This window comes from Muscardinus avellanarius, assembly GCF_963383645.1.
Source record: "Muscardinus avellanarius genome assembly, chromosome: 2".
Lineage (NCBI taxonomy): Eukaryota > Metazoa > Chordata > Mammalia > Rodentia > Gliridae > Muscardinus > Muscardinus avellanarius.
The window spans coordinates 104,719,672-104,734,082 of NC_137787.1; the positions used below are offsets into that span (position 1 = coordinate 104,719,672).

At 32.9% G+C, this 14,411-nt stretch overlaps 1 protein-coding gene across 5 annotated transcripts in view; it reads left to right on the plus strand.

Annotated features, from left to right (window-relative positions):
* The window catches only part of DPP10 (dipeptidyl peptidase like 10), a gene marked incomplete at both ends in the record, with an annotated part of 1,533,989 nt that overhangs the window by 1,138,865 nt on the left and 380,713 nt on the right, over positions 1-14,411 (plus strand). For all 5 annotated transcript variants that reach the window (XM_080690187.1, XM_080690189.1, XM_080690186.1 and 2 more), the window contains one exon: positions 12,801-12,895. In XM_080690187.1, coding sequence (XP_080546313.1) covers positions 12,801-12,895 — 95 coding nt within the window. The remainder of the gene's footprint in view (positions 1-12,800; positions 12,896-14,411) is intronic.

Genomic DNA, 14,411 nt, shown 5'->3' on the forward strand with positions numbered 1-14,411 from the left:
CAGCCTCACAAATACTGGGATTACAAGCATGTAATCCACAATGCCCAGCTTCCAGGTTATTGATTTTATTGGTGCATTGTAATCATACGTCTTCATGAAGTTCAGTTTAATTCCATTCTTTTTGAGCCCTCCCCCAGTGCCTATCCACTTCATCTCCTTCCCTACCTTCCCATTCTCAACACATTGATTAGCTATGATATGTTTATGTATGTACATCATGACCATCAAGGTGCTACCCACTTCAAGTCTTCCTCCCTCTTCCATCTCGCTAAGTTGCGTCCCTTCTTTCACTCCACTAAGGTTTCCCCTCTTTTGTCTGGAGTCCCTCTTGTGTCCTAATTTCTCTCTAGCATCCCTATATGAGGAAGAATATTAAATCAACTGTGTTTTCTTCATAAACCTTTAGTTTACAAAATAATAAAAACCTAATATGCTTGAAAATGATTTCTTAAAAATTAAAACAAAAATGTATTTTTCTGTTATTTCTCATTTTTTTCTAAACATAGCCTTACAACTAACTAGTTTTTTTTATTTTGGTGATTAACCTGTAAACATTAAAAGTATTTTAATATATTTTATATTTCAGGGTTTGATTGTGCTTGAGTATTTGAATTTTAATCATTCCTTTTGTTACTTCTTTCAATGCATTTTCTGTTTAAACCGGTGCAATACTTCCAGTTATTCAACTAAGTCAATTTTCTATTCAATTAAGTTGTACCTTATGATTTAATTATATATTTGTTGGAGTGCAATGATCAATTCTGCTCTCTAGATATTTAATTGAAATATGCAGAAGTTGATAAAGGTATGCCATTATGCATTTGAAAAGTTATAACATCTGTTTATATATGAATTCGTTTGTTAGATAACAAAACTCTTCAGTGATGCTTTTTATAATTAAATTCAAGTTCAGAATATCAATTTTTACCTTTTAAATATTTTCTCTTTTTCTCTTCTGCATTTCCAATTATCATGTTTCAATTTATCTTTCTTTCAATGATTTCAATTTGGGTTGAGAATGTTAGGCATTCAAAATAGTCAATGGAGAATACTAAATTACAGAGTAAAATAGTCTATAATCTTAAGAGAAGATGCAATAAAAATCTTTTTATTTTTGCGATTGCCATTCTGTGTTTTATGAAGGAATTTATTAAAATTTTCAGTTACTTTTTCTTGATATATTTGCATTGTACACATTTTCTACAATGAATATATGTTACTTTGATATCTGAAAGTAATTGGAGAAATAGCTAGTGTTAGAGTGATTGACTAGCACTCAGGAGACCATGGATTTGATCCCCAACACTGAAAAAGAATCAGAAGAAAAATAAGAAAATTACTATCATTAATTTTACATATCTTTCTTTTATCATGTTTTTCTTTTATCATCTGGTATATGCTGATATTAAACATGACTGGAAAGCATGTGTGCTTGATAGAGTACTGGAGTGGAATCTCTAAACAAGGAAGCTCCTATTTTAGAAAGTACTGCTGGTGATGTGCTCATTTGTCCAAAGCACACTTGCAAACTGAGATCAGCTTAGTTTAATCTAAGGGGAGAGGGGAGGGAAAGAGTTCCACTATCTTAGCTAACAAAAATTAAACATAAAATAGAAGATAGAAGAGTAATGTAGGTGTTGGCCTAGCCTATTTTATTCCCCTCCATATTTTGCAGTTAAGATGTTACTTTAAAATGAGCTATGTCCCCTGCATATGTCATTGCAATGCTGACTTCTAGATCTGTGGGGTCATGGAACACAACTAGATCATATATATATATATATATATATATATATATATATATATATATATATATATATATATGTATATATATATGTATATATATATGTATATATATATGTATATATATGTATATATATATGTGTATATATATATATTTTTTTTTTTTTGGTGGTACTGGGGTTCCTGGAAGCTCTTCTACCTCCGGGCTACACTCCCAGACCTACTTTTACATTTTTGTTTGGAAACAGGGTCTCCTATGCCAGCGCGCGCGGCTGGCTTTAAACCTGTGCGATCCTCCTGTCTCTGCCTCCCAAGCGCGGGGATTACAAGCGTGCGCCACCACGCCCGGCCTAGATCTTATATTTATATGAGGTATTTAGTGAATAGAAAACATGAATATGGTTACATCTTCCTTTACTTCACCTTCTAATTTTAATAGAAAAGACAGATAAGAATTTGAGGGTACAGAGAAAAATCCATATATACTGATTGCTAAAAAGAAACAGCCATTATCTTTTGGAATGAGAAACAAGCAATTTCTGAGCAATCCAACCCATGTCCTTGCATCCTTCTCCTTACCTACAGAAAGCAGCATGATGTGAATGTAATGCACGAATACCAGAAAAACATGATGCGGACATGAGTGACTCCTCCATGACTCCATCTCCAGTTGAGACCTCTGACCACTATCCTATAAATATTTAAAGCCCAGACCAGGCCATTGCTTCTCACTCAAAATATAGCCTGATCTCTCCTTCACTTCAAAAGCTTATTTCTTACCTTAATAAATAAGTTTGGCACATTCTTAAATTTATTTATTTAAGGTTCTTCAATAAATCTATGAAATACCATAAGACCCAATTATCATTCCTTTGTATTTTTGCAAAGAGTTAAAATTAGAATATGAGTGATGCATATATACCCATGTTTATGACAGCAGAATTCACAATAGCAAAATTATGGAACCAAGCTAGGTGTTCATCAATGGATGAATGAATAAAGAAAATGTGCATATGCAAACAATGAAATCTACATAACCATAAAGGAGAACAAAATTATGTGGTTTGCAAAGAACTGGATGGAACTAGAGAATACTATGCTATGTGAGAGTAGCCAGTTTCAGAAAGTCAAGGGTTGCATTCTATCTGTCATATGTGGAAGCTGGAGAAAAACTAAGAAACAAAAGGAACTTTAAATAATGTGGAGAGAGGCCAGTAGTATATTGGAAGGGAATTGGAAATAGAAATTAGGGAGGGGAAAAGTAGGGTTGAAAAAGGAAATAGTTTAAATAACTATGGCACTATATGAAGATATTATTATCAATTTCACTAATATGCCCAGGGAGGAAGCAGTGTGGGTAGGGTTGAAAAAGGAAATAGTTTAAATAACACTATGGCAAAATAGTTCACTAACATATCCAGGGAGGAAGCAGTGTGGAATATAGATGGAAATACACCAAGACACATGTGCATGTCTGTGAGTATCACACTGAATTTCCCTATCATGTTTAATTACAATTCAGTAATGAGAACTTTCAGAAAAATAACCTCCCTAGTCCTAAATTGAGGTGCCCCTCTCCAAGGACCTCTTATACACTCCTCTCCTCCTGTCTCAGAACCACTCAGGCAGAGGTTCTTGAATATATGATTCTAGAGTTAGTAAAGCTTTTATAAAGGCTTTAACTAAAAAAGTTAAGAACCAGTTAAAGCTATGTGTATGCGACTATTAGGCAAACAATCCTGGTGGGAAGAGATATTTGAAATTCTAGTGAGTTTTATTTTCCACTTCTGTGATTTGTTTTTTGGCAAATAATATAAAGAATGAAATGATCATGTGAGAATTGCTGCTATTCACATTTTAGCTGCAAATCAGAAAAACATCATTTAGTTGAGTGGCTATCAACTGCTCCATTATCTATCCTGGGAAGGGCTCTTTATCATGAGAAGTGCCATTCATAGAACTGACACTTCCATATGAATTAATGATGATTACTTTTGATTATAGTGACTTTTAGATGAAGATGACCTTTATTCTGGTTACTTATTAGGAAAATGTATTTTTTGTATACCTAGTTTTAGCCTATTTACTAGGAATTTGAAACATTTATAGGCAAATATATATCTAATGTCATAATGGGGTGAAAAAGGAAACAATTTTTGTGTATAGATACTTTGGAAATCTAAACAGTCTTTTACTAGCATTTAAGTGATTAGTGATCAGTGACTAAAATAACATTTGTAAACATAGTAAATAAAATGTGTTTTTTTTTTAATGAGACAAACAATGATCTTACATAAAGGACAGCAAAATTATTCATAGAAGGACTGAAGAGTAAATGTTTTAGCTTTATGGGTCATATAGTTTCTGTTATTACAGTTTGACACTATTTTTGTGGTATAAAAACAGGCCATATACAAGTAAATAAATATATGATGTTCTTTATTTACAAAAGGCATTGGAGAGGCACATTTAGCCCAGTGCTGTCGTTTGTAAACCTCTGGTCTAGTGTATTCAATGAAATACATACATATGTGTCTAGGTGTGTGTGTATCTATATATCTACCCATCCATACATATAGGTACACAAACACTCAATCAAACACACACACACAAAAAAAAAAACACAACAAATAAGCAAAGTTTTACTGCTAGAAAATTTTTAAAATAGGCTACCAGTGCTTAGATTTTCAAGATACAATTAAAGATATATTATCTTTACACTTGCTAAATAGTAAGGAAGATTATATTGCAACAGGGGAAAGAGACTGAAATCAACACCCAAAACAATACAGGTATCTGGGACTTAAAGTCAGTAAGCAGAGTCAGATGGTCAGTGCGTGGGAAATTGCTAAGAGGAGTCATTGAGGTAATTGAAGTTTTGCTAAACTATCCTAACATAATCCCTGCTAAGGGTAAGCCAGTTACTTAGATATTAAAGATGGTGATGAATTTGATAAATTGGAGGGTTTAATTAATACTAAATTGACCTTGTAAGATTCTTGCTAAAGTCATGACAAAGTTTAGGGATACTTGAGGCCACAGTACACAGGAACCCAACTAAATTTTAGTAAAGGAGGATATCATTAAAGATATAAATATATTTAAAACTAGGCTATAACAGTGAAAATGAAGTTATAAATGTTGTCAGAAATTTAAACTTTGTAAATACAAAAACATATGTTGAGATACTTCTCTGAATTGGTGTTATATTTATATACTGCAGAACTTATGAACTGTTGAACTCTAGTACCCCCAAAGTTCTACCCAAATTACCTATTGAACATACTGAAGCATGGCTAAACTGTTGCTTACTTTGGTAAATGAGATCACATTTGCCACAGAAACTAATTCACTGCATGGGAAAAAAGAAAAAGAAAGTATGAGGTTTTCAAGATCTATGTTGATGGGTATTTTAATAAGTGATACTGTTTATGACCTGGCAGAATTTATAATGCAATAATTAAAGATTGGTGAATTTAGGAAGGTAAAGTTGAAGAGCCTCTCAAATAGTAAATAGTCATTGATAGAACTGGATATTATTTTATATAGGAGATATTTACCCAATTGATTTTTAGTTTAGCAGACTGTTTTTTAAGCAAATCGATTTGCAGGAGGTTCCCGTAAAGAAAAGAAGAAAAAAAATCCAGTTATTTTAAACTTCATTTTTCTGGCAAGAATTTTCTAAAATATTAAAATTGAAATAGGCAGACAGCTATATAATAAACTTAAGTTATTTTAAACAGTAAAATGTGTGGGCATAGATGGTTTCAATTCTTAAAGGAATAAGAAAAGGAGCAAAATGGTGGCTAAGATTCTCCAACAGTTGTCTTATCATAGACATAGATAGACATAGACATCATTGAAAAGCTATTCACATATCAAAGTACCTTCAAAACAGCTATGAAAATCAGGTGTAAGACCACAGTGTTTATATCTAGTATATCGAATAAAAATACTATCAAAAAAGTATGAAGAAAAGAGTTGGCCATGCCGTCCTCCTCTGCAAGCAGCCAAGTTTGGAAAGAGAAGCATTTAACTTGAGGGAGAGAAAGAATTAAATCCATGTCTTCCAATTGAAACCCAGGACCAGGCCCAACACAGTGGAATACAGTGCTTGGCAAATCCCCATGACCCTTTCCACCAGGTCAGTACTCACAGACTGAGTTGCTGGTGTTCTGTTGGGTCAAGCACCTGACTGTGATGACCATTTCTCCTCCAACCTCAAGGCATTAAAATGGGGAGGTTATACTATCTGATTTCAATTCATATTCTAGAGACATAGTAATCAAAGCAGCATAGTGTCTATCTAAAAGCGGGTTCAAATATCAATAGAGCAGAATAGACAGAGCCTAGAAGAAACTCACACATCTACAGCCAACTGATATTTGACAATCATGCTAAGAAAAATTGTAGGAGAAAAATAATTTCAATAAATGGTGATGTAAAAATTGTGTATTCTAGACATTTTTCACCATTTTCAAAACTCAACTCAAAATGGATCAAAGCCATAAATGTAAGACTTGTAACTAGTAGAAGAAAATATAGGGAAAAGCTAAATGTTGAAATAGGCACAGATCCAAAAACCATAGAAAACAAAAGCAAAATTAAACAAATAGGATCACATCAAACAAAAAAACCTTCGTAGAAAAGAAAACCATTTAGTCACCTTATGAAAAGAGGAAAATATTTGCAAATTATACATATAACAAGCAGTTTGTATCCACAAATATATAAGGAATTCCAAAATTTTAATAGCAAATAAAACCCCAAACAGCTGCATTGAAAACAGTCAGTGGGACTAAATAGATTTTTCTCAAAAGAAGATGTATGAATGACCAACAGGTTATAAAAAATATACCTTGGATGGAAGTTGAATTTAAATTGCAATTTTACTTTTATTCCACTAAATTTTATGTGTTTATGAGATATTTATATGACCTAGTATAGCAATGGAAACATAGATGTGGCAGGTGGGTAATGTAAAGATTTTAATATAAAATTTAAGAATAAATATAGGAAAGTGCTAGTAAAAATGATCATTCAAACAAAATCTGATGGGAGTGGGATCAAAGCCCAAATATGCCTTTGTTGTGTTAGCAATCTGACAAACAGAACATAGGTTTGTGCTTGAAGACAGAATACCAGGGCAAGGTAATGGTTCAAAGCCAAGAGAGGTGGATTTCATCATCCTTCTGTTCATTATTGTGCTATATTGTGAACTCAAGTGAGGGTGAGATTAATCATGGGGAAAATGCATTGCATTTGGTTACTGAGGATCAATGGTGATGTTGGAAGTTTTTAATTTCAGGAGGGAAAAGACTTATAGCTGCCCTACATGAGAAGGCAGAAAATATGGATGCAGAATAAGGCAGAAGCCTCCTCTACAAAGTTTATTCCGTCTTGTTGTACAAGGAAAAATGCCAGAGACAAAGCAAAACACCTAATGAATACACTTATTGCAGTTTTAACAGAGAGCAGTATTCACAATGACAATTATAGGGACCAGGAAGAAATGGTAGAAATGAAAGATATTTGAGAGCTAATAATAAGTTGATTTGTTTACAAAATAGCTTTTATTTTACAAAGGAAAACAATTACTTTCTCCTAAACATCCGGGGAAAAGAAGAATGTGCATGGGAAGAAATTTTGAGGTAAAAGAAAAAGACAAAGATGCCATTTCTAAATGCCTGGGGCTCTTCAGAGAGCTAGGACAGTTTTGCATTATTGTGAGCAGTGTTTGAGGAGAGTTGAATGAGGGGCCTGCTGTGTTCCAATTAAGAATGACTCAATATTCTTGATTTACCATTGATATGTTTAATTCAGGAATGAAATTTCAACACAATATTTAACAAATGCTTTCTAAAATTATTTGAGCGTTTTCTGTGAAAATAATTTCATTATTATGTTCTATAATGAGCTCTAATTTTAGGCTTCTCAGTTTATTGAATATGTATATTTTTTTAAAAATATGAGATGCTACAAAAATTTTACTTTGGACATATAAACGTTTTAAATGAAGATCACATTTGAATGAAAATGTCCCAAAGAACTGATTTGCTAAGATATTTTATACTTTTTGAAAACTCTTTTCATATAAACAGATTTAGTTTTGAAACATTAATTTTGTGGTACTGGGGATTGAACTCAGGGGCATTCTAACTTTGAACTATACCCTCAGTCATATTTTATTTTTTTTTAGTTTGAAACACAGTCTCAGATTGTTAAGGGCCTTGCTATATTGCTTAGGCTGGCTGAAAATATATGAATCTTTGTCTCAGTCTGCCAAATACTGGGATTACAAAAGTGCACCACCATGCCCAGCTCATTTTGAAATATTTAAAACAAATTATGTAGCCGGGCGTGGTGGCGCACGCTTGTAATCCCCTGGCTTGGGAGGCTGAGACGGGAGGATCGCATAGGTTCAAAGCCAGCCTCAGCTACTTAGTGAGGCTCTCAGCAACTTACTGAGACCCTGTTTCCAAATAAAGTATAAAATAGGTCTGGAGGAAGAAGAGCCCCTGGGTTCCACCCCAGTAACACAAAACAAACAAACAAACGAACGAATGAATAAAACAAATTATGTAAAATAAATGCATACTTACATTATTTATAATAGCTCTAACAAAATCAATAACTTAACTTTATATTGCTATACATAGAGAATGAACTTTGTCAACCTTCACTTTCCCAAAAATCACCCAGAATAATCTGTTAACAAAGCTTAGTTTATGACTAATTGCAGGCAGGGGAGACAATGTTTTAAGTTTTAGAGTGTCGAGAAGGAGGAGAGTGGAGGATGGTATGTATAGATTTGGTGATGTGAGTTTAAGTAACCAGTTTTTTGTTTTTTTCACTGTGAGGATCTGGTTACGGTTGCGCACATTTCTTGATGTTATGGTTCAGTTAGTTGTTTGATAAGGAGCAATTTGCCTAGTTTTGGGTGCTGTTTAAAGAAATGAATTCTCAGCAGCCTTCTAAAAAAAAGAAATATCAACTTTTTTTCTTATTAACAGTCTTAACTTTATGAACAAAAGCTTCCTAGAATGAAGTATAAGTGGAGCAGATGGAGGCTGCTTTAGTTCTATACCCTGATAGTCATGGTGGGTACAGAAGCCTCACGTCTTAATGGCAAATTCTATAAAAACTAAACTGTAATGTGAAATGCTTAGTCATCAGATTTGGGTAGAAGAAGCACCTACCATAAGGTTGTATTTTTCTGAAAGATCTTGATTAGAAAAAATGATTGTAATTTTCTTTGTGTTGGTTTCTTTATGAAAGTTAGAATGAAAGGATGCTCAGACTGACTGTGGGTCTCTGGATGAACAGGCTCGGCTGTGATTCAATCCTGTTAAGCTTTTTGATTAAAAAAAAATTGAGTTAAATGTGTTCAGGAAAACCGGCTCTTAATTTTAATACTTTAAAGAGATGGAAAGATTATTTAATCAAAGTACTGTAGGAACATGCATAATGGTGTATGTTAAGAATGTTTCAAGTACACCTACCTCAAACTTCTTGTGTTAATGCACTTTACTCTTTGATCAGATTCACTCATATTTCATTACTGAATATTAAACAAATGGTGAAGTAGACAAAAATATATTTCCAGAATGTAATTTATTAACCTAGTAAGAGAAGTTTCAAAACTGGGAGTTTCCACAAGTGATTATAATTCAGAAAGTAATATAAAGCTTGGCATGATGGCACACGCTTGTAATCCCCGTGCTTGGGAGGCGGAGACAGGAAGATCATGCAGGTTCAAAGCCAGCCGCGCTGGCTTAAGAGACCCTGTTACCAAATAAAGTATAAAATAGGTCTGGGAGCCCGGAGGTAGAAGGGCTTCCAGGAACCCCAGTACCACCAAAAAAAAAAGTAATGTAAGATAAATATGAAACCCAGAGGATTATAAAGAATGAATAGATAAAAATTAAAAGCAATTAGCAAAGACAGATATTAAGTACTTTAGATATAATTTATGAAAAAATATTTGTTACACTTTAATTTTTTTCTTTTTTTTTTTGTTTATGGTGATGGTACTGGGGTTCCTGGAAGCCCTTCTATCTCTGGGCTACACTCCCAGACCTATTTTTACATCTTTATTTGGAAACAGGGTCTCCTAAGCCAGTGCGCGAGTGGCTTCGAACCTGCGTGATCCTCCTGTCTCTGCCTCCCAAGAGCGGGGATTACAAGTGTGCACCACCACCCCCGGCCTACACTTTAATTATTTTTAAAAAAGATTTTCCTGCTAATGCACCATTGACTAATATGTAGTTCATATCTAAAAGTATATACAAATCCCTGTAGCTTTTTCTCTAGTTTACATAATTATCACTGTTAAATATAGTCTCTATTCTTTCATTTAAGCTTCACTTCTTTCTACTTAGTTTTGAACTAATGACCCATTTTCTTTCCTCCACCTTTAATAACTACCCACCACTTCGGGTTTTCTCTTACTATGACTGACCCTGGGGCCAGCTATTCTTCCTCTTTGAGGCCACAGACCTCATCCTGATGTACTATTCTGTAATATGCCTATTGGGATAACAGTCACTCACTGACTGTTTTTTAGTTTTATCTTCATATTGCAATGGAAGAGTAAGGGAAGCCATTTTCCTTCAATTTATTGAGAACATATTGTAAGGAAGATTTTGTTAAGAGAGTTATTTGTTTCTTATTGAAAATTTATAGTGATATGTTCATAAAGTAAAAAAAAAAAAGTGCAGCCAGATGTGGTGGCACATGTTTGTAACCCCAGTACTTGGGAGACTGAGAGAGGATTGCAGGTTCGAAGCCAGCCTTAGCAACTTAGTGAGACCCTGTTTCCAAATAAAAAATAAAATAGGTCTGAGGGTGTAGCCAAGAGGTAGAAGACCTATGGATTCCATCCTCAGTACCAGAAAAAGAAGTTAAAGGAAGAAAGAGTGAATGAAACAAATACTAAAGTGCTTCAGAGTAGATATAACAAGAAAAATAATGAGGAGATAGTTGTTAGAAATTAAGTTTAACATAGAACTATTATTGACTTTAGCAAGCATTCATTGAGAGCAGAAAGACAGTTCCTACCATCTGCCAAGACCAAGTAAGCAACAGGTTATTGGTCTTGTATTTATAAATATGGTATAGAAAGGGAAGGGGAGAGAAGAAATGAATATGAAACAAGATAAATACTATTTGTATGAGCCTGTTACTTATTCTCCATCAATAGAAAAGAAATAAAGGCAACAATAAGAACCCACTGTACTTATAGTTGATTATAGAAATTCAGAAAATGATAGTATGACTTATTTTAAAGATTATATTACTATCTTTCAGGTCAGCCAACCAGTCTTATGGAGTAAGTGGAAAATAACTTCTTATCCTTTTTTCTTTTCTTAAAAGACCATTAATTTGTGTTCCCCTGTTCCCCAATTCATAGTTCTAACAAGTTTCTTTTCCATGTGATTAAGGTAACAATAACTATTGACTTGTGTGGCATCTTTTGACTATTATTATATCATACTGGTCTTTTAGTCTTTATAAATAAAACATTGAAAAAAGCCCACCATTTTTGTTTTAATTTTTTAATATTTTTATATCACATCACTTAATTCTAGGTGCTTTTATTATTGAAATAACCAAAGAAGGAGTCAGAAAATCTTGTTCTGTCAAATTATCAGAATATATGTTACTATAGTTAATGTTCACAACCCATTATGTACTGCCTGTTTTCCCAATTCACAGGTAAAGACTTTCAAACACTGAGAGATTTTAATTTATATAGATAAATTCTCTATAAATTGTGGACTCAATCCCCTTTAATACCACTTTTTTTCCCCAGGAATGAATAGGGGATTAGGAACATACATGTAATGCCATAGAATTGGTTAAAACTTAGAAAAGATTATTGTTTAAAACTATTTTAATTTGGCTACCTTGATTTTTCTTAATTTCATACACACACATACAGCTTTTATACACATACCTGGATGCATACACATGCAAATAAATATAATTTAACTTATACATATCTTGTCAGTTTTCCTTCAAGATAGTGTTTTTGGTCTGAGGTATTCTTACAGTGACTTAATTTGAATATGTCTAGTTATTTATATTGGTGCATTGTAATTGTACATTATAGTTAGACATGTTGTGATATAAGCATACCATTATTTGTTTTGTTTTCTTCCTATATTTTCCTAAAATGCAGCTAAATTTAATCCAAATGATGACTAATTAGCCATCCAGAAAAAATACACTTATTTTAAATGATATTTTTTTTTCTTTTTTTTTTTTGTGGTACTGGGGATGGAACCCTTCTATCTCTGGGCTACACTTCCAGACCTATTTTATATTTTATTTGGAACAGGGTCTCTTAAGCCAGTGAGGCTGGCTTCGAACCTGCGTGATCCTCCTGTCTCCGCCTCCCAACTGCAGGGATTACAAGCGTGTGCCACCACAGCCAGCTAAAATGATATTTTTCTCCTACAATTGATAAAGTGAATTTAATGATGAGGTAACAGGCTTATAGATTTTTATCTGTGATTATATTAAACAGATGAGCTACAGGAGAAAAATTATTAATCCAGAGAAGAAGTAGTTACCTAGTAACTGAGTGATGTTTGAAGGACTAGAAAGTTGAACAAGTCTACATAAGGATGATTCAATATTAGACTTAGCATTGTGTAAAGTAATAGTTAACTGACAGCCATTGTTGTAAGTTAGAAAACTAGATCACTCATCAGTAATAGCATAATTTGGAAGACGAAGGCTCCCCTTTTTCTCTATCACTTCATAACAGGCAGCAGATTGCCCATATTTTAATTAATTTTTATTTGTTAAACCATGAAACTAAGTGGCCTTCTCACTAGCCCTGTGTTCGTTGCACAATAGACCATGTATTAAGCAGGCTTCCTGGTCTTTCAAGAGAATCAGTATGAGCCAAATACAGAAATCTTCTTGGGTTACCAAAGGCTAACAACAATTGTTCTAATGTGTCTGCTTATTATGCATATTTTATCCCTACAGTTATTATATTACGTACTCAATGTGTTTGTCAATTGTTAATGTCTTTGTTGTTGCAGATACAGATGTGGTGTATAAAAGCGAAAATGGACATGTCATTAAACTGAATATAGAAACAAATGCTACCACATTATTATTGGAAAACACAACTTTTGTAAGTAATTAAAAATTAATTACTTTATGCATTTCAGTACTGTATAGAATGCTCTATAGATGTACTTAACTTTTTATTCTGCAACTTCAGGACTTCCATAACATTTCAGGTGGAAAGTTAGGACTGAAATATCATTATGACCTCAATAAACAATACCCCTATCACCATCTGCTTCAGATTTTCTTCATTGACCCTTATTAGTACCTAAACATTTTCTGGAATAAAATTGCTTAGAATGAATAATTTTACCAGCATTTTCTATGTGAGGTTAGTCATACAAATGCCAAGAATAAAAAATATGGTTTGTCTTGACCAAGTTATCATTAAATTATCTTACTTTCTTTACTTTTTATTTTTCTTACTTATTTTTGATTCTGTGATTTCCCGAATCAGGGAGAAAGGTTTATAAAACTGACTTTTGATGGAGTTGATGTGTTTTACTTTTGGAATTTAAGATTTTTTTCAGTATAATTTTCATTCTCCTGAATACTGATTTGACAGTACATTCTTGACTCAATGGATTTATATTACTCAACATAGAATTTGTCTTTCTCATACACCTAGTCCCCTTAAGGTTAAGAAGCTTAGCTATGATTACTTTTTGAGTAAGTTATTATGAATTATTGAAAATATTTTTTAAAACTAGTGATCAAACAGTACTGAGAAGTAATGCAGTTAATTACTCATCATTTTATTATCAAGGGCTCAATTTACTGCCTTTTAAATGACTTCATAGAATAAAGACAAAATATAGGAAAGGATTTCATAAAACTTCCTACATGAAATAAAATATCATTATCCACTTTTAAAAATTTACTACTACTTGTACATTTAGGGTAGGCATTTTTCAAATATTTTATTGGTGCTTTATAGTAGAACAGGCATTTAATATTATTATTTATGATAGGATGGAGAACATGAATTAGAAATTTTTCTTGTTCAGTACTTTTATATATTAAGAAAAAATGGTGTTTTAAGTCATGAAGTTGTAGTTTTAATATATTTTAAGGCTAAATTTAATCACTAGTTGATGTACATTAATAATTAGCTATTAATTAGCATAAACCAAGGACATTTATATTTAAACTAATCAGTTACTGTATAGGTATCCAAGGAACAAGTATCATGTATGCAATTGTTCTTGTGGAATACCAAAAATATTTATAGTGGAGTGCTCATTTTCTGAGAATATGAATTTCCTTTGGGGAGACAATACTAACATTCATGAAAAATTATAATTCATACTATAAAGCTCTATTTTTTCATTGGACAGTTTTCAAGGGCACTTGAAATTAGACTAAATGAAGAATCATTGAGAGAAGCTGTCATTATTGGAAAAGAAACCTTTAGTAGAGAATAGGATAGAAGGGAAAAAAGTAGAAGTTTACAAAATATAAGTGTGTTTGAGATACACTGAATAAAACCAATATGTTTTTTTCATATTTTATTTTATTTGTATGTGGAACATATTGAAAATGGTATACATTTAGATTGTGGTTTGTGCCCTCTCCTCCCC